This window comes from Phycodurus eques, chromosome 3, assembly GCF_024500275.1.
Source record: "Phycodurus eques isolate BA_2022a chromosome 3, UOR_Pequ_1.1, whole genome shotgun sequence".
NCBI lineage: Eukaryota > Metazoa > Chordata > Actinopteri > Syngnathiformes > Syngnathidae > Phycodurus > Phycodurus eques.
The window spans coordinates 22513582-22534001 of record NC_084527.1 but is presented as its reverse complement, the minus strand read 5'-3'; the positions used below and the strand labels follow the sequence as shown (position 1 = coordinate 22534001).

Genomic DNA, 20420 nt, shown 5'->3' with positions numbered 1-20420 from the left:
GGTACACAAGTAACACTACTAGGCGTAACTAATGGTGTGTCACACACTAGTAATCTACTTTTACTACCTCCTGGGGCCTCATGTACAAAGACTTGCGTGGATTTCCTACTGAAACATGGCGTACGCTCAAATCCAGAAAACGTCGTACGCACAAAAATATCCGTATGAATCTGTGCGTACGCATGAATCCAAGCACATTTCCTTCGTACATCCCAATCAATGTAGAATTGAGCGCACATGTTGGAGTAGCTGACCCCTCCCTGTCCACGCCCACATTTAAATATGCAAATCATATTTAAATGAACCCTGCACCTGAGATGCCGATCTCTACATGATCAGAAAAAAAGGAAAATGAGCAAGATAATGAAGAAAGAGAATTTTTCTGAATGTGAAGTTGGTCAATAAAGTGGAGGCGCGCAAGAAAATCCTCTTTGGCACGCTGTCCTACGGCGTTAACAACACGCGAAAGAGGAGCGAATGGGACAGCGTGTGTGCGGCTGTCAATGCTGTGGGGTCGGAACAGCGCACAGACGCTGAACTAAAACAGTAGTGGTCAGACAGTAAAGTGGACGTGAAGCGGAGGACAGCTGCCCACCGCCAAAGTGTGGCCAAAACAGGCGGAGGAACGGGCGCGCAGGGCCTCACCCCGTTCGAGTAGAGAGTCGCTGCATCATGGGTGACGCTGCTCTCTCAGGGTTGGTGGGAGCACATGTGGCTGACTATGATCACCCCACAAGGTTAATACCATGTATTTTTAGAACTCACAACAAATGTGTTTATACAGTAACCTACACTTAGCCATGTGAGATAAAGGTTCATGCGTAAATGTTGTATGTGTGGTATTTGTAATAAATCTTTTGAATTCAAATAGAATCACATCAGCATATCAAAGAGGATATCAAAAATGTTGACCCCTGTTTGATTACACAATTATTTTAATACACAGGCGAGGACAAGCAATCGCAGCCACGTGTTACATTTTCGGGAGATTCGTCCACCGTCCCCGATGTCTCGAGTGCAGTGATTCTCAGCCAGTGTGCCAGGGCACATGAGTGAGCCGTGACCACTCTTCAGGTCTGCCGTGGGAAATTATAAACTTTTACGTAATTGCTCCAAAAAATATTTGTTTACAAGAAATAATATACCTGTTCAACTATTTATGCCAGTGAAGCATAGTGGGAGACAGATAAATGCTCTTCTATTAGATGGCAGGAAGTACATGCAGTAATTAATGTATCCACTTTTTTTGACATTTTTGTTGGTGTGCCGAAAGATTTTTCAATTGTAAAATATGTGCCTTGGCTCCACAAAGGTTGGAAATCACTGCTCTAGTGTCACAGACGCGGAGGATTCGTCCCCCTGTTCCCCCCCAGCGTCGCAATTACAATTGCAATTACACTCCCACAACCGGCTGCTGCTGCCGCCCGACTGGCCGTGTCCTCACCCGTGCATGTGTTGGAGTCACGAGGACATTGTGAGGGCAATAGGTGGCATGAATGATCAGCTTGATCAATTAATAGGTGTCCTCACAAATATCAGTGATTCATTAAATACACTGGTTAACAAGTGAATTCGGAGTCCTTGCATCTTTTAAATTGTTGAAATCAAATGCTGTCGGGCATTAATTCTTTATCAGTACTAATTGTTCATGTGTCGCTGATGTGCAGATTTATTATAAGTTTCCCAGCATCACCTCTAAGTGTTGCCAAAGCACCAACCGCTGCAGAAACGTGCGTACGCCAGCCATGAAGTTGGCGTGAGGCACCGCACATTTCCACGGCCATGTCACTCTTGATACATCTGACCTTTGCCGTGAAAAAGAACGAACGCCACGTTTTTGTGCGTACGCACCTTTTGTACATGAGGCCCCTGGTCCCTACTACTAAATTTACCACGAGTAGTTTAAGACACCAGTAGTACAATAGGTTACAACAACTTTGGCATACTAGTAGGACAATAACATGATACTAGCTAGGCAAAACTGTGGACTAGTTGACAACTGTGTGCTACTTGTAGTTAACATGTAGCACTTACAACTAACAGCTGAAAGGCTGTACTTGTTGGCCAAAAATGGCACTTAACGTTACTAGTAAGACACAGTTGTTCTACTAGTACACTGAATTGTCTTACTAGTGACGATAAAACGCATACAAGTTGAAGACCTTAAGGTGGATATCAAAGATGTGGAATAAACGCTGAAAGGATGACAGCCAGAATGTGCAGTATGATCAAGGATGTCCACTTTTGATGCTTTTCAATCTGGTTCAAAGACGGTTTTGTTGATTTTTCAGTGTTTTTGTTTTTGGCAGTTTACCGTTGAGGAGGAGAGGGTATGTCGCCTCTCAGACCCCCCAAGCCCTGCCTTATTTTCCCTCTCTTGAGCCTAATCATATTTATTCATGATAAATGCAGTAAATGTTATGGTTATTGTCAAACCAGATGTGCATACCTTGGTGATGAAACAATGTTTCCCCAGGCTTTAGCCAGCCAATATCCCCACTTTCCTAAATTTGCTTGCAACCCCACTTTCCTTGGTTTACAAGTGAACCTGGTCTCTTAAATTTACTGTAGCTCCCTTGTCCTAAAGTTATAGCAGTCCCACTTATCTAAATTTACAACAATCACCTTTTTCCTAATTTACCAACAATCTTACTTTCCTAAATTTACCAGCATTTATGCATTCCTTAAATGATCAGAAATCCACACATTCCTGAATTTACAAGCAATCCCCCTTTCCTAAATTCACAATAATACCCTTTTCATTAATTACCAGCAATTCCACTTCCCTTAATTCATCACCAACCCCCCCTTTCCTAAACGTATTAGCAATTTCCCTTTCCTTAACTCACCAGTAACTCCCCTTTTGTAATCTTACCCAAATTTACCAACAATCACTTCTGTCTTTCATCTGATTCATTTGCTGTTGAATATTGTTGCTTCTTTGTAAGTTGGATAGTGAAGAAGAGGAGTTTGATGAAGAGGTGGGTGTATCTGTCTCATGATGACACGATCACATGACCTTGGTAGATTGGTTCAAAGTTCAGTTTTTTTTTTTGTTTTTGTTTTTTTGCTCACCTCGCCCCCTGCAGGCCAACAATGACAATGAAGGCTGTGATGATGATGATGACGTGGTGGGTATTATATGCTAGTTAGCTATTGATATATTTATTGTTTCTTTTTTATAAATTATATCTTCATTTGTGACTCAGTCGGGCTGTTCGGATTCAGGAGGCTCGGAGGTAAGCGGCGGCCATATTTTAGCATTAGCATGCTTAGCATTTACCCCTGGCAATGACAAGGTCAAAAACGAAATTCAATTCCTGTTTTTCACTTCCTGTCCTATCTCTGTTCACGTACATGCTCAGATGGACAACAAAGACAAGGAGGACAAGGTCCCACTTTGTGTGTGTGTGTGTGTGTATGTGTGTGTGTGTGTTTCTCTTGTGAACACTGAGGTTACGTATGTGTGTGTGTGTTGAAGTAGTGTCAGAGTAAGTTAGTGTGTGTGTGTGTGTGTGTGTGTGTGTGTGTGTGTGTGTGTGTGTGTGTGTGTGGTGGGGGGGTGGGTTGGATGGGTTCTCGTGTAAACATTGAGGTTAATGTTTTTTTCTATTTTTCTTTTTTGTTGTTGTTGTTTTGTTGTCATCCAAAAGATTGAAGAGGAAAAGGTGACCCACCACAACAAACATTTGACAATAAATACTGTTAGATTTTACATTTTAATATATATATATTTTTAAAATAATTTATATATTTTTTTAACTGTCATACAAATAATATACATTCTTGTCATTCATCTTTTTGTCTTGTTTTTGTACAGTTGAAATTTGACAAGGAAAAGGTCTGTGTCTTTGTGTATGCGTGTTATTGTTTGTGTGTGTGTTTTAAATGTTGAACATTCATCCTGACATTACATAACACATTTTTGTTGTGTGGTTCTATTTTTTTTATTTTCACATTTGGACAGTTGGAATCTGAGGAAAAGGTGTGTGTGTGTGTGTATGTGTGCGTGCGTGTGTTTGCATAGCTAGTCTATATGTGTGTATATCTATATTTGTGTATGTGTATATTTATACGTGTGTCTCTGTTTACCTGTACATGTGTTAACGTGTGTGTGAATTTGTTTGTTCATAATTGTGTATATGTAGTTTTTTTGTGTATCTATGTTGTGTGTGTTTTTCTCTGATTCGTGTATGTATGCATGTTTAAGTGCATTTGTAATTCTTTGTGTATCTATTTGTATGTTTGTTTCTGAATGCTATCAATGTGTGTGTTTGCGTGAGTGTAAGCGTGTTTTTGATGTTATATTCATACACATAAATAACAAACTACATTAACCACATACTGATGAGTGATCAAAGTAGTGTAATTCACATCAGTGTGAGGATTGTGTGTGTGTTGTGTTTCAGGCTGAGAAGAAAGACAAAGAGAAGCAGGTTGGTTGGTTTCTTCTCTACATTAGCTCTTTTGCTTTAGCCTCCTCTTCTTCAAAGCAGATTGAAAAGCCTCAGGAAAGTCGTAAAACTGGTGGTAGACCAGATGTATCATACCTGGCATCCTTTATCATACAACTAAACAGTTCCAATGCTTCGAGCGCTGTCGACCCCACCCCCAAGGTCCCTGGTCCCTCCCGAGTACTTCCTAGAAGGGTCCTTTTTTGGCCCCAATTACCACAGAACTCAATTTAGTGTGTGTGTTGTAGTTGGACACGGAGGCTGCCGACATCCTCAACGAGCTACAAATGAAACTCAGTGGCATGCTCGACAACTTCAGTGCCGTCTTTGCCAAAAGGTACGCGCGCGCATACACACACGCGCACTGTTAAATGCAATAGTAACACTATTAAAACACGTACACTAGTTCATACATGCCAATTAAGTTATTATAGTGGTTCCCAACGTTCAAGGTGAAATGTAGCACACACACGTGACAAACTAGTAAGCACAGTTTAAAATTTACACACACATACACATTTAGTAGCACACTAAACACACGGGTGTACACACACACGCACTCATTGTAACAAACGAACAATTTCACCCACAGTCAATTTATTTTTCAACCATCATGTTGACTGACAGATTGCGTTTTTCTTCTTCTGCTTGCCCTTCATTCAGCTTTCAGATGCGCATCAATGCCTGCATGCATCAGATGTCCGAGCTTCTGTACCAGATGAGGGGCCCCCCCAACCCCAACACGGCCGAGGGGGATGCCGACACCATGTTGAGACCGCTCATGGAATTCCTGGACGCCAAGTACATATGCACTTTACGTACTTTATCATCCTTTTTACTTACATCATCATCAACTTGGTCTCATTATTTCCTCTGTGTGCGTGCGTGTAGACTAAGCGTGTTTGCAGACGTATGTGAGAAGGCAGTCCTGAAGAAGATCCTGAAGGACTTGTGGAAGGCGGTCCTTTGTGGTCTGGAGAAGAACATCGTGCTGCCGAACTGTAACGACAGCCTGGTAACAAAATAATAACCAACTTCTAACCCATTGAAAGCCTAACCCTAGTTTGATACCTTACTTTGAAACCCATACTCAAAGGCCCAATTGAAAATTCTTGCCGTTGTTTGAAATTACAACCCCAGCCTCGTTATTTGAAACCATAACTATTTTGAAACCCTAATCCTTGTTTAAAGTCCTAATTTAAAACCGTCACCTTGGTATGAAACCCTCATTTGAAATTACAAGTCTTGAAAACACCTTCTTTGAAACCCCAATTCTACCTTGAAACCCTAATTTGAAACGGTAACCTTGTCTTCAAACCCTATTTTAAAATTGTAACCCTGGTTTGACACCTTACTTTGAAACCCCAATTTGTAAAAGTGAACCAGGCTTTAACCCCTAATTTGAAATCCTAACCCAGGTTTAAAACCCTTATTTGAAACCATAACCCCGCCTTGAAACCCTAATCCTTGTTTGACACCCTAATTTAAAACCCTATAACTCTACATTGAAAACCTACTTTGAAACTGTAACACTAGCTCAAAAACCTAATTTAAAACCATAACCCTGGCTTGAACCCCTACTTTTAAATTGTAACCCGGGCTTGAAATCTCAATTAAAACCCTAAACCTCCTTGTAACGCAAATTCTAAACCCGAACCCTTGTTTGAAACGCCAAACCAGGCTTCAAAACCCTAAATTTGTAACCGTAACCCTGTCAGTGCTTCTTCACTGAAGTCCTCCTTAACTTTGTATACGCGCTACTACCGTTATATGGTCGTGCAGTAGAAGCGCTTTGCTGCCATCTGCTGGTAGCTAGTAAAACCTGTTGTTTCAAACCCGTCTGAAATATGGCATAAAACAAAAATAATTAGGGCCTGAATGATATGGATTTTTTTAAGCCGATGCCGATTCCGATATTTGGTAAAATAAAATTCTGATAACTGATCAATTGGTCAAATAATTAATAAAATAACGTATTTTTGGGTCCGTTACAACAATGAAGATATGAATTACAGGCATAACATTTGACTGTTTTACAATATTTTGTATTGTATTTGTTTGACTTTACAACAGTTACAACAATCTGAAAAAAAAAAAGAAAAATCAGCCGATATTTGTTCGATTTGAAAAGAGCTAATGTCGGCCGATTACAGCGGCCATCCGATTAATCGGTCGGGCCTTAATAATAATAATAGTAATAACGTACTATGTATAATAATTACAGGGTGCTCAGATCCTTACTGCTGCCAAAGGACTGTCCAACCTCAAGGTAACTAACATATCTTATTGTTATTATGATGATTAGTATTATGATTATGACCACATGTTTGTCTTTTAGGGTGGCGGCGGAGGTGAGGCAAAAATGCTGACGCCCAAGCAGTGCACCGTGGTGGATGCCAGCCTGGAGAGCCTCAAGGTAGGTGGAGCCATTGAGTCACATGACTAAGCCTAAAGTAGGGTTCGGATTAAAATTTTAAACCTGGGTTTGGTTTTCAAGTTAAACCACAGTTAAAGTTTAAAATTTGGGCTTTGAACAAAGGTCATGGTTTCAAGACACGATTAGGATTTCAATTTAGTATTTCAGGCAGTTGAAGTTTTAAAACATGGTTTAGGGATTTAAGACAGGGTTAGGGTTCCAAATGAGGGTTAGGGTTTCAAAATCAGGTTTCAAGCCAGGATTAGAGTTTCAAACAAGGATTAAGGTTTATATTACAGTTTTAGGGTTTCAAGACAAGATTAGGGTTTTAAAGTAAAGGTAGGATTTCAAGACAGGGTTAGGGTTTCTAACAAGGATTCAAGTTTTACATTTGAGTTATAAATGGCTTTGATCTTGGGTTAGGGTTGTAGATTAGGGGTTGGGTTTCAAATTGGGGCTTCAAGCAAAGGTTAGGGCTTCAAATTAGAATTTCAAGCCTGGGTTAGGGTTTTCAGGTAGGTTTTGGTTACAAAATAGGGTTTCAAGCCACTTAGTGTTTCAAGTCCAGGTCAGGGTTATAAAGTAGGGTTTCGAGCCCTTATTACAGTTTCAAAGTAGGGTCTCAAAGCTGCCTGCTTTAGGTTTCCAAACAAGCACTTTCAAGTGCTTTGAACATTTCGCCACTTAGGCTAAATATGAGATTGCGCAATCTGGCTTCTCGTGGTTTAGCATCTTTTCTTCCTCGAGCTAAGGAACTTTATTCAATTAAATATAATCAACTTGCCCTGCGATTGGCTGGCGGCCAGTTCAGGGTGTACCCTGCCTCTGGCCCAGAGTCAGCTGAGATAGGCCCCAGCACGCCCGCAAACCTCGTGAGGATAAGCGGTATGGTAAATGAATGAATGATTAATCAACTTAATATAATTGTGTTGTTGTTGTAGCAATATTTCCACGCTGGAGGAAACGGCCTGAAGAAATCTTTTGTGGAGAAAAGTCCCGAGTTGTCATCGCTGAGTTACGCTTTATCGCTTTACTCTCAGAGCACGGACGCCCTCATTAGGACTTTCGTCAGCACGCAACGCCAACAAGGTGACGACCATAACACTACACACACACACGCGCACCTAGCACTCATCAAATCGCATGCTTATTGTGTGTGTGCGTCTGTGTGTAGTGCACAGCGGCACGGGCATTCGAATCACGGCCAATGAGAAGACTCGACCTGATCGAGGTGAGCTCTTAAGCCCCGCCCCCTGAATGATGTCATCTGTTCATCTTGAATTTTCGTCATTTTGTCTTGTATCAAGTGAAAGTGATTCTTCAGTGAAGGTACGAGTATCTTAACAGAAAATAACTTTGGTAGAAGGTAAAGAAACCTTGTAGTAATATTAATGAGTAGTGAAAGATGGTTAGGGGAAATATATCAGAGTACAAGTATACATTTTACTGAGGGAATGTTGTGGAGTATGCCAGAAATAAAAATAACAAAGATGTGAACATTCTACTTAAGGACAGTAACGAGGAAATTGTACTCCGTTACGTAAGACTGGGTTGACATTATCGAATTAGAGTTTCAAGTCAGAGTGAGAGTTTCTAATTAGGGTTGCAAGCAAGGGCTAGGGTTTCAAAGTAAGTTTCAAACAATACTTGTGTTTTCAATTAGTTTTAAGTCAGAGTTATGGTTTCATGTTAAGATTTCAATCCAAGGGTTGGCGTTTCAATAAGGATTTCTGCATTAGGGTTTTAAACAAGGGTTTCAAGCTTTGGTTAGAGTTTCAAAGGGTAAGGGTTTTGAATCAGAGTTACGGATTTGGGGTTACGGTTTTCAACCTGGTTTTGGGTTTCAAACATGCCAAGGTTTCAAGTTAAAGCCTCAACCCACAGTTAGGGTTTCAACCCTGCATTAGAGTTTCAAATAATGGTTAGGGTTTCAAGATAGGGTTCTGAGCCAGGGTTAGGGTTCCAAATTTGGGTTTCAAGCTGGGGTTAGGGTTTCAGGACAGTGTTAGTGTTTTGAATCAGGGTTAGGGTTTTAAACAAGGGTTAATGTTTCAAAGTTAGGTTTTGAGCTAGGGATAGGGTTTCAAAGTAAGGTTTTGAGTCAGGGCTAGGGTTTCAAACAAGTCTTAGGCTTACAAAATAGGTTTAGAGTTTCAAGCTTGGTTTAGGCTTTTAGATCAGGGTTAGAGTTTGAAATCTGGGTTGGGGTTTGGAACCTGGGTTAGGTTTCAAACATGCGTTAAAGCAGGGGTTAAAAACATACGGCCCACGGGCCCAAACCGCCCCAGTAGGGAGTACAATCCGGCCCGCAGAAGGAATTTGAAAGTGAACAAAAATACATAAGAGGCATAAGGGGCCGTGGGGAATAGGGACAATTTTGAGAATTAACATATAACAAATGTAACTAACCCTTTTCTCAAGAAATTTGAGATGTTTTTTTTTTTTTATGTAATCATTTAAAGATTTTCTTTGTGTACTTGTTTTGTGTTAAATCAAAGGGAAAAAAACTTACTGTTAATTATGAATATATTACGTGTGGTATGATTTTAGTGGCCTGTTTGACATCAAATTGGGCTTTATGTGGCCCCTGAACTACGATGTGTTTGACAACCCTGAGTTAGGGTTTCAAATTAGGGTTCCAAGTCAGGGTTAGGGTTTCAACTTAGTTGGAGCGTTGAGTCAGAGTTAGGGTTTCAAAGTAAGGTTTGCAGCCAGGGCTACAGTGTCAAATTATGGTTTCAACCCAAGGTTTTGGTTTGAATTGAGAGTGTTGTGTTCTAATGTGCGTGATACAGCACTTCCAGTAGTAATCAGCGTTGATGCCAAAAGTGACTTTTTGTGTTTTTGCGTTTGAGGTTCTGGAGTGGAGAAACCAATTGGCGAAGTCGTCTTACAGGTGGACGTCCTCACCAAGGACCGCAAAGTCAACGTCAAAGGTAGTGATGGACAAAATCGTGCCGAGCAACCCCGGGAGTAATTTCAGAAGCGCGTATCGAAGCAGGATTTGTTGTAGGCAAATCATGTCGATGCTTACGTATGAAACCTCAGTGTTTTGATAAGTCGTTCACGTGTTGGCATGATTTATGAAAGGATGAGGAAAACAGCGTAGTGGATCCATGGAGGGCTGCTTAGCCAACTTCACGTTTTTTCTTATAGTCTGCTAAAAAAAAAAATTCCCATGTATGACAACGCTTTGAGTAGATCTCGCCAAATAAGATATCGCACGTTATTTGCCATGTAATGTGTTATGAGTAGTAACATATTTCATGACTTACTACTATAATTCAGAAGCTTTTTCTTTTTTTTCTTATTCCAAGTTTTTGTTGTTTTCCAATTCAGTTTTGAGTTCTGCGCTTCCCCCCCTCAGGAAGCAAACTGGTTCGATTTAGAAGTTCAGCGACACCGCACAGTACCAAACATTGCCAAATATTTTATTATGAGTGTAGCAAATTGAAATTAAATACAAAAATAATTGATGATCCCCTTCACTAGTTTATTTGTATCGCTCTTTATCACAAGTCTCCAAGGGCTTCACAATGATTGACGTCTTAACCACACATTAATCATAAATACATTACATTAATGATATAATAATATAATATATCAAATATAATTATGGTGTTTTAATTTCACGGATTATTCCCCATGCGGATACTGTTTCAAGACTGCAAAAAAGCCATCACACATAGTTCAAATGACAATCAGGATTTGGCCAGCAGGGGAATTTGTGCACACATGAACCACACAAGATGAACCTTTTTGTGAATCAATTAAATGGAAAGTTTCAAGTCGGAACCAACCCCGAAAATGCATATTGGCGGTGTATCCCATCCTATTCAAGAATTCTTGGGGTTAAAACATTTTTTTTTTTTTTTTTTTTACCAATGCGTTAACACTGGGGAATACAATTTTTGTTGAGTTTGGTCTGACAGCTGTTTTTAACAAATTTTTGGGTGTGGAATCCAAAACTGATCTCAGTTTTTCTCTATCACATCAAGTTTTTGAACTATATATCCCTGTTTTCTTAAAAAAATATGAAAAATACTGTACTCAACAGATTTTTGCTTGCTCTATAAAACGTTTTAAATATTGACATACAATGAAATATGAAAGAAACAGGCATGAATGCAATGTTTATTTAACACTATTATGTTTTACAAAGGATACGGCACAAATCCTTAATTCCTACTATGCTAGCTTTCTGTTTGCAGATATTGATAGTACTGACCTATTGGGAGCTGCACAAACAGGTTGCCACGTAGTTGTAGATGAGTCCAATCGTTATCAGCTGGCAAGTCTTACTACAGCTAATCAGTGGAATTTTGCTTATCTGGAAAGTAAGCTGTGGAGAAAAAAAACTTGCCGTGCTAGAAAATAACTGACTGGAATTCTTTAATCAGCATGCCAAGTAGTCTAACTCAACATAATTTTTTTTTCTAATTGTTCCCCGGTGTAATGGGCCTCAATTATTCACGGATTTTCGCTATTCACGGTCCAGCCCAGTTCCTATCCCTGAGAATAGCGAGGTCCACTGTACTTGTCAGGAAATAACATGTTAGCTTACTAGTTAGTTACAGTGGGTACACCCACTTAAAATTTTCACTCTTTGTGATATTGAAGCCATTTGTTAAAATCATTTAAGTTCATTTTTTTCCTCATTAATGTACACACAACAGCCCATATTGACGAAATTGTTGCTGATTTATTAAAAAAGAAAAACTGAAATATCACACAGCCGTCAGTATTCAGACCCTTTGCTGTGACACTCACATTTAACTCGGGTGCTGTCCGTTTCTTCTGATCATCCTTGAGATGGTTCTACACCTTCATTGGAGTCCCGCTGTGTTTGATTATACTGATTGGACTTGATTAGGAAAGCCACATCCCTCTCTATATAAGACCTTACAGCTCACAGTGCTTGTCAGAGCAAATGAGAATCATGAGGTCAAAGGAACTGCCTGAAGAGCTCAGAGACAGAATTGTGGCAAGGCACAGATCTGGCCAAGATTACCAAAACAATTCTTCTGCACTTAAGGTTCCTAAGAGCAAAGTGGCCTCCATAATCCTTACATGGAAGAAGTTTGGGACGATCAGACCCCTTCGTAGAGCTGGCCGTCCGGCCAAACTGAGCAATTGGGGGAGAAGAGCCTTGGTGAGAGAGGTAAAGAAGGACCTAAAGATCACCGTGGCTGAGCTCCAGAGATGCAGTTGGGAAATGGGAGAAAGTTCTAGAAAGTCAACCATCACTGCAGCCCTCCACCAGTCGGGGCTTTATGGCAGAGTGGCCCGACGGAAGCCTCTCCTCAGTGCAAGACACATGGAAGCCCGCACGTGTTCTACTAAACACTGAGCAAAGGGTCTGAATACTTATGGCTGTGTGATATTTCAGTTTTTCTTTTTTAATAAATCTGCAAAAATTTCAACAATTCCGTTTTTTTCTGTCAATATGGGGTGCTGTGGCTACATTAATGAGGAAAAAAATGAACTTAAATGATTTTAGCAAATGGCTGCAATATAAAAAAGACTGAAAATTTAAGGAGTCTGAATACTTTCCGTACCCACTGTGTAAAATTGGTCGTAGAGTAACGTGTTACGATACTGTAGCATCACTGACCACCACTTCCTGTATTTATATTTACCACAATTCATGAAATTAGAGTTGCTGAGTTATTGTGTTCCCGTCCATCAGTGATCAGCGTGAACGACATTCGCTGGCAGACATCCGGAATGTTCCGTCCGTTCGTGGAGGTTTCCCTGCTGGGACCGGCGCTGGCAGACAAGAAGCGCAAGTTCACCACCAAGTCCAAGAACAACTGCTGGAGCGCCAAGTTCAACGAGAGCTTCCAATTGTGAGGCACACAATCACACACACATACATTACATTATATTATATATGTACATTTCGAGCCTGCGTTAGGGTTTCAAATTAGGATTTTAAATGGGGATTTGTATTTCAAATTGGGGTATTAAGTCTGGGCTGTTTTGAACAAGAGTTAGATTTTCAAATTCGGTTTTCAAGCCATCACTGATGGTGTAGTGGTACACTCGCCTGACTTTGCTGCAGGCAGCGTGGGTTCAGTTCCCACTCAGTGACGGCGTGAATGTGAGTGCGAATGGTTGTCTGTGTCTATTTGTCCCCTGCGACTGCCTGGCAACCAGTTCAGGGTGCAGTCTGCCTTTCGCCCGAAGTCAGCTGAGGTAGGCTCCAGTGCCCCGTGACCCTGAACAGGATAAGTGGTGTTGAGAATGGATGGATGGGTTTTCAAGCCATGTGTATGTGGTGAAGGGGATCAGAGTTAGGGTTTCATGTTAGAGGTTTGAGCCTGCGTGAAGGTTTTAAACAAGGGTTAGGATTTCAAAAGGAGAAGGATTTCAAGACAGGGTTATGGTTTCAAAGTAGGGTTTCCAGCCTGGGTCAAATTACGGTTTTAAACAAGGGTTGGGGTTTCAGATGAAGGTTTGAAGGCAGCATTAATAGCACTTCAACCTAGGGTTCATTCCTGGTTGGGGGTTTTAAGCAAGGGTTAAGGTTTTAAATCAGGGTCAGGATTTCAGACCAGGATAAGGTTTTCAAATTAGGCCTTTAAATCTGCTTTATAGTTATAAAGTAAGGTTTTCAGCTAGGCTTTCAAGTTTAGTTCAGAGTTAAGAGTTAGGGTTTCAAATTAGGTTAAGAATTACAAGACAGGGTTATGGTTTCAAAGTAGGGTTTCCAGCCTGGGTCAAATTACGGTTTTAAACAAGGGTTGGGGTTTCAGATGAAGGTTTGAAGGCAGCATTAATAGCACTTCAACCTAGGGTTCATTCCTGGTTGGGGGTTTTAAGCAAGGGTTAAGGTTTTAAATCAGGGTCAGGATTTCAGACCAGGATAAGGTTTTAAAATTAGGCCTTTAAATCTGCTTTATAGTTATAAAGTAAGGTTTTCAGCTAGGCTTTCAAGTTTAGTTCAGAGTTAAGAGTTAGGGTTTCAAATTAGGTTAAGAATTACAAGACAGGGTTATGGTTTCAAAGTAGGGTTTTCAGTCTGTGTTGGGGTTTCAAATTAGGGTGTTGAGCAAGGTTTAGGATTTCAAAGTAGGTTTCATGTCAGCCTTAGACTTTCAAGCTATGGTTTCGAGTCTGGGTTTGTGTTTTAAACAAAGTATTGCTTTTCAAAATATGGTTTGAAACAGGTTATGGTTTGAAGCTAAGGTTATAAACAAGGATTAGGGTTTCAAATTAAGGTTTCAAGCCAGGGTTATAGTCTTAAACCATGGTTAGGATTTATAATTGTTTTGTCAAACAAGCCATCATGGTTTCAAAGTAGTGTTTCGAGTCTTGGTGAAGGTTTTAAACATGGTTCAGGGTTTCACTTTTGGTTTTTAAATGAGGGTTAGAGTTTCAAACCATGATTAGAATTTAAAATTAGGGTGTTAAACCAGCATTACGATTTCAATGTAGGGTTTCAAGATAGGCTTTCAAGTCAGGGTTAGGGTTAGAAATGAGAGTTTTGAACCTGAAACAAGGGTTAGGGTTCAAAGTGAGGGTTTCATCCAAAGGTTGAGGTTTCAAGACAGAGCAGGGTCTTAAACCAGAGTATGGGATGAAAGTGCTGTTTCAAGTTAGGGTTAAGAGATACAATGAAATAACAATAAATATTAGGGTTTCAAGACAGTTAGGGTTTCAAAGTAGAGTTTTGAGCCTGGGTTTGGGTTTCAAACAAGGATTAGGTTTTTAACTATCCATCAATCCATCCATTTTCTACTGCTTATCCGAGGTTGGGTCGCAGGGGCAGTAGCTTTAGCAGGGACGCCCAGACTTCCCTCTCCCCAGCCACTTCATCCATCTCTTCCGAGGAGATCCCGAGGCGTTCCCAGGCCAGTCGAAAGACGTAGCAGTCTCTCCAGCGTGTCCTGTTCGTGCCCGGGGTCTCCTCCCGGTGGGACGTGCCCGGCACACCTCACCAGGGAGGCGTCCGGGAAGCATCCGAATCAGATGCCCCAGCCACCTCATCTGGCTCCTCTCGTTGTGGAGTAGCAGCGGCTCTACTCTGTGCCCCTCCCGGATAACCGAGCTTCTCACCCTCTCTCTAAGGGAGAGCCAGGTCACCCTGCAGAGGAAACTCATTTCGGCCGCTTGTAGCCGGGATCTCGTTCTTTCGGTCACGACCCACAGCTCGTGACCATAGGTGAGGGTAGGAACGTAGATCGACCGGTAAATTGAGAGCTTCGCCTCTCGGCTTAGTTCCTTCTTTACCACAACGGACCGATACAAATTCCGCATCACTGCGGACGCCGCACCGATCCGGCAGTCGATCTCTCGTTCCATTCTTCCCTCACTCGTGAACAAGACCCCAAGATACTTGAACTCCTCCACTTGGGGCAGGATCTCATCCCCGACCCGGAGAGGGCACGCCACCCTTTTCCGACCGAGGACCATGGTCTCAGATTTGGAGGTGCTGATTCTCATCCCAGCCGCTTCACACTCGGCTGCGGACTGCTCCAGTGAGAGTTGGACGTCACGGCTTGATGAAGCCAACAGAACCACATCATCTGCAAAAAGCAGAGATGCAATACTGAGGCCACCAAACCGGACCTTGGCTGCACCTACAAATTCTGTCCATAAAAGTTATGAACAGAATCGGCGACAAAGGGCAGCCTTGGCGGAGTCCAACTCTCACTGGAAACGAATCCGACATACTGCCGGATATGCGGACCAAACTGTGACTCCTATCGTACATGGACCGAACAGCCCGTATCAGGGGGTTCGGTACCCCATACACCCGAAGCACCCCCCAGAGGACCCCCTGAGGGACACGTCAAACGCCTTCTCCAAGTCCACAAAAGACATGTAGACTGGTTGGGCAAACTGCCATGGCACCCTCGAGGACCCTGCCGAGGGTGGAGAGCTGGTCCATTGTTCCAAGGCCAGGATGAAAACCACACTACTCCTCCTGGATCTACGATTCGACTTACTGATGGACGCTCCTCTCCAGCACCCCTGAATAGACCTTACCAGGGAGGCTGAGGAGTGTGATCCCCCTGTAGTTGGAACACATCCTCCGGTCCCCCTTCTTAAAAACACACACAGGCCTTCTGGATTGGCAGACTGGGGTGGTGGTCCCCCTACTTAAAAAGGAGGACCACCACCCCAGTCTGCCAATCCAGAAGCACTGTTCATGCGATGTTGCAGAGGCGTGTCAACCAGGACAGCCCCACAACATCCAGAGCCTTTAGGAACTCCGGGCGAATCTCATCCACCCCCGGGGCCCTGCCACCGAGGAGCTTTTTAACGACCTCGGTGACCTCAAACCCAGAGATAGGAGAGCCCGTCTCAGAGAACCCAGACTCTGCTCCCTCATGGAAGGCGTGTCGGTGGAATTGAGGAGGTCTTCGAAGTATTCTCCCCACCGGCTCACAACGTCCCGAGTCGAGGTCAGCAGAGCCCCAGCCCCACTATACACAGTGTTGGTGGTGCACTGCTTCCCCCTCCTGAGACGCCGGCTGGTGGACCAGAATTTATGTCTGTGTTGGGCTTCAGAAACAGAAATTCTGGTTTTTAAAACGGTGTTATGGGTTCAAAGTAGGGTTTGAAGCTAGACTTTTGAGTCTAGGTTAGGGTTAGAAATGAGGGTATTGAGCCTGAAACAAGAGTGACTGGGTTTTGAGCCTGGTTAGGGTTTGAGGTGGAAAGTTTGCCACTTTTATGGAACTGGGCATTAGTGTATTCTATAGGTTTTCCATTAGTTAAAAAGTATTTGTTTAATGTAATTCTTCTGTACATTTAAATACATTATATAAAATTACTTTTTGTGTGTGTTTATGTAAAATGGAAGGCTGCAACTAACATTTTAATAATTTATTAATCTGTCAATTATTTTTTTTTATTGATCGCTGAATAGATAAAAAAAAAAAGACTTAAAATGTCTATCCCTTTATTCAAAACAGGGCATTATTTCAAATTGACAATGCAGAAAATGAACAAACAAGTTGATTATAATTCAGTTCCTGGTTCGGTCCATAACATCAGTCAGAAAATCGGCCCAAATGTTGAGCAATGATTTCTAAAATAAAAGCTGATGTTTGCAAATGTCTTATTTTGGTTAAACATAAAAGATAAATCAGTCTGCTTTCACGGAGTACGACAGAAATCGGAGAATATATACTGTTGAGAGGCTGAAATTCCAATGGATTTGGACAATTTTAAGTTATGCAAGGTCTCTAAACGATTAATCGATTATCAAAATAGTTAATTTGATAATTGATTAAATGTCGATGAATCAATTAATTGTAGCATCTCTAGTCAAATGTGTCCATTAACACCGTGTTTCCTTCCTTGTCAGCGTTTTGGGCAAAGAGGGTTGGGAGTGCTGTGAGCTGCACGCGTCAGTCAAGGACTACTGCTTTGGCCGCGCCGACCGTGTGGTGGGCGTGGCCGTGCTGCAGCTACGAGACGTGGCCGAGCGCCGCGCCTGCGTCTGCTGGTGCCCCCTGGGTCCCGGCACCGCCACAGACCAGACCGGTACCACCGTCATGCGCATCCTGGCCCAGAGGCCCAACGACGACATCGCCAAGGAGTTCGTCAAGATCAAGTCGGAGACACGGCCCGCCGAGGAGGGCAGGTGAACGCGGCCCTCGCTTTATCCCGGAACGAGGGACTTTAGGAACACTATTTTGTGTGGTTCCGGCAACCGGGAGTACCAAAAACTAAAAGATCCTGGAACTTCAGGCAGCATTGGAGGACCTTGGTGTTTGGACCGCAGGAATTATTGCCTAAATGTAGTTCTGGGTAACTTATTGGGACCAAAAGAAGACCTTAGTATGGGGGCAGTACTTCGGAGGTGGCCAGAACTTTTGGTTCGCTAACAAATCTGACTGGTATGTATTACAAGAATTCAATGTTCCTGGAACTTTCAGTAGCTTTGAAAGACCATTGTGTGTTTGGACCGCAGGAATTATTGCCTAATTGTTGTTCTAGGCTAATTTATCGGGGCCAGAAGAAGACGCTGGTAGTGGGCTAGTACGTTAGAGAGGTCCAACAACTACAAGTACCAAGAACTAAAGATTCCAGGAACTTTAGGTGGAATTTGCAACTTTTAGAGGACTACTGTGTATTTGGACCATTTAAACCATTTAAAAGTTGGTTACAGGGTAGTTTACCAGGGCTAAAAAAAAATTACCTTCCAACACTACAATTACCAAGAACTAAAAGTTCCTGGAACTTTAGTCTGCAAATGTGTTTTGGAAAGACCATCATCCAGGTCCATGAACCTCGAGGGCGGGCTCTGAACATATGCGAGTAGAACAGTTTAGTTCCAAGAACGACAAGTACCAAGAAATATATGTTCCAGGAACCTTAGGTGAAACTAGGAACTTTTGGAGGCCCTTTGTGTGTTTGGGCTGCAAGAATTATTGTCTACACTTATATCTGGAGTAATGTATCGAAGCCGAAAGAAGACCTGGATAAGGGCAAGGTAGTACTTTTGAGAGGTCCAGAACCTTTGTGCAGCTCTAAAGACCAGGAACTGCAATTACCAAGAACTAAAAGTACCTGTAACTTTAGGTTGAGTGAAACTAGCAACTTTTAGAGGATTGTCTAAATTTAGTTTAGTAATTTACCAGAGGCCAAAAGAAGACCTTGCTGTGGGGGTAGTACTTCCCAGAGGTCCAAGAACCTTTGGGGAGACACACACACTTATGATTAGAACTTTTCACTTCCAGGAACTAGAGGTTCCAAGAAGTAAAAGGTCCTGGAACTTAAGCATATGTTAGAACTGCAGGAAATATTGTCCCAAAAATATGTTCTGAACTAGTTCTTTGGGACCAAAAGAAGAGTCTGCTAAGGGGGGTAGTACTTTCAAGAAGTCCAGGAACCTTTAGGGTAGGCTTTGACCGTGCCCAGTTGAAACCGGGAACTACAATTACCAAGAACTAAAAGTTCTAGGAAATTTAGGTGGAGCTTACCTATTGTCTAAATTTAGTTCTAGGGTAATTTATCTCAGCAGAAAGACTATTCTGCTAGAGAGGTAGTACTTTTAAGTCCAGGAACTACAAGTACCAACAACCAACTACTGGATCTATTGTCTACATTTAGTTCTGCAGTAATTTATCGGGGCCAAAATTACACATTCCTCCTAAATTACCATCCTGATGTTTACAAACATTTTGATTTCCGAGTTATTAGAAGATACATGCTAGCTTGTTAGCTTCAACCTGTGCTCTTACGTAGTGAACTTTTAACAGCAACCATTTTGCAGCTCTTTCCCTCCATTTGTTGGTGGAAAATAATGCAAAATAAGCGCATTTAAATGTCATTTGAAAGCCTTTTAGAAATAATCATCATATATTATCATTAAGTGTAAAAAGAACGGCCGTAATGACGATACGAGTTAGCTTCCGGTGGGTCGTTTTGAATACCTTTCTTCGCTTGGTGTCCTTAAAACTGGTGCTTGACGACAACACTCGTGGATTTAAAAAGGAGAAAAGCAACGGATATAAAACGACATCCTCATTTTCATTCTGCCTTAGATCCAAACTGCGACGACCGCTGCCAAAGTGAGGACAAACCTTTACCTGACTTTTAAGTGTCTCAGCTGAACATTTTGAATTGGAGTTCAATGCGTTAAGTGCCAGCAAAATCACATTAGATAGCCAAACTGTTTGTTAATGATGCCGAGTGTGTTTACAATGTGGCAAGAAATCTGAGCTCCTCTTGTATACATGTACATAAGATGATAATTAAAAGCATGTATTTGAACAAAGTGTACAAAATAACTGTTTAAATTGTGAACCATTTTGCCATGTATGTAATGTGACATATGGAGACAGACCAAATATGTAATAGTCATTCAATCAATCGTGTGATGTAATGGTGTAATACATTTTTTTACATAAAATATTTATGAAGGTAGTGTGGTCTAATTTTTTCTTGGATAAGTTATTTAAAAATTATATTCAATTTGTACGGTGGTATCTTGAGCTATGACTAATTTGTTCTGTGACCATGCTCATCACTCAAAACATCTTTCCCCATTGGAACGAATGGAAATGCCATTAATCAGTTGCAGCCTCCCAAAGCACTTCCAAAAATATTTGTAATGTTTTGTGACGAGAAAAATGGCACTATAATAGTGTACTTTATATAAAAATACATAAAGATTTAAATCGTTTTGGCTAAAAATGTTTTTTTTTTCACTTCAATGTATACTGTGCTGCTCGTTCTGGTGTGTGCGCTTTGGCCACTGGGGTTTGGGGGGCGTATAATACAAAAATAGTTTTATTGTGCATGGAGCCAGTCTCAGCTAATCGCCGTAATATTAGTCATTCTTCACAGAGGATAAAGAACATATGCCTGAGAGTATCTGTCTACATGTTTCTCCAGTTTGTGTTGCTTAAAGTGTTATACAGACATGCAAACACCAAAGGTGACAAAAAAAATAATTGGGGGGGGGGGGGTCTGGGAGGATTACTCCCCCTCCCCCTCCCGCAGAGAATGTTTTTGATTTTAACATAAATTAAGCAATCTGGAAGACTCTGAATAGTACAATAAGGCAAAATTAGCACATTTTCTTC

The 20420-nt window shown here is 41.6% G+C and overlaps 1 protein-coding gene across 2 annotated transcripts in view; it reads left to right on the top strand.

Annotated features, from left to right (window-relative positions):
- The window catches only part of LOC133400257 (protein unc-13 homolog A-like), a 76383-nt gene extending 56625 nt beyond the window's left edge, over nt 1–19758 (top strand). The window contains exons 24-42 of one of the 2 annotated variants that reach the window (XM_061672716.1): nt 2310–2330; nt 2949–2981; nt 3090–3131; nt 3210–3239; nt 3366–3392; nt 3654–3668; nt 3821–3841; nt 3968–3985; nt 4410–4436; nt 4703–4791; nt 5118–5255; nt 5346–5469; nt 6679–6723; nt 6793–6870; nt 7812–7959; nt 8045–8101; nt 9726–9806; nt 12560–12719; nt 17192–19758. In XM_061672716.1, the coding sequence (XP_061528700.1) occupies nt 2310–2330; nt 2949–2981; nt 3090–3131; nt 3210–3239; nt 3366–3392; nt 3654–3668; nt 3821–3841; nt 3968–3985; nt 4410–4436; nt 4703–4791; nt 5118–5255; nt 5346–5469; nt 6679–6723; nt 6793–6870; nt 7812–7959; nt 8045–8101; nt 9726–9806; nt 12560–12719; nt 17192–17474 (1437 nt within the window). In that variant the 3' untranslated portion in view covers nt 17475–19758. The remainder of the gene's footprint in view (nt 1–2309; nt 2331–2948; nt 2982–3089; nt 3132–3209; nt 3240–3365; nt 3393–3653; nt 3669–3820; nt 3842–3967; nt 3986–4409; nt 4437–4702; nt 4792–5117; nt 5256–5345; nt 5470–6678; nt 6724–6792; nt 6871–7811; nt 7960–8044; nt 8102–9725; nt 9807–12559; nt 12720–17191) is intronic. The other variant, XM_061672717.1, reaches the window with a different exon arrangement.
- The last annotated feature ends 662 nt before the right edge of the window (nt 19759–20420 follow it).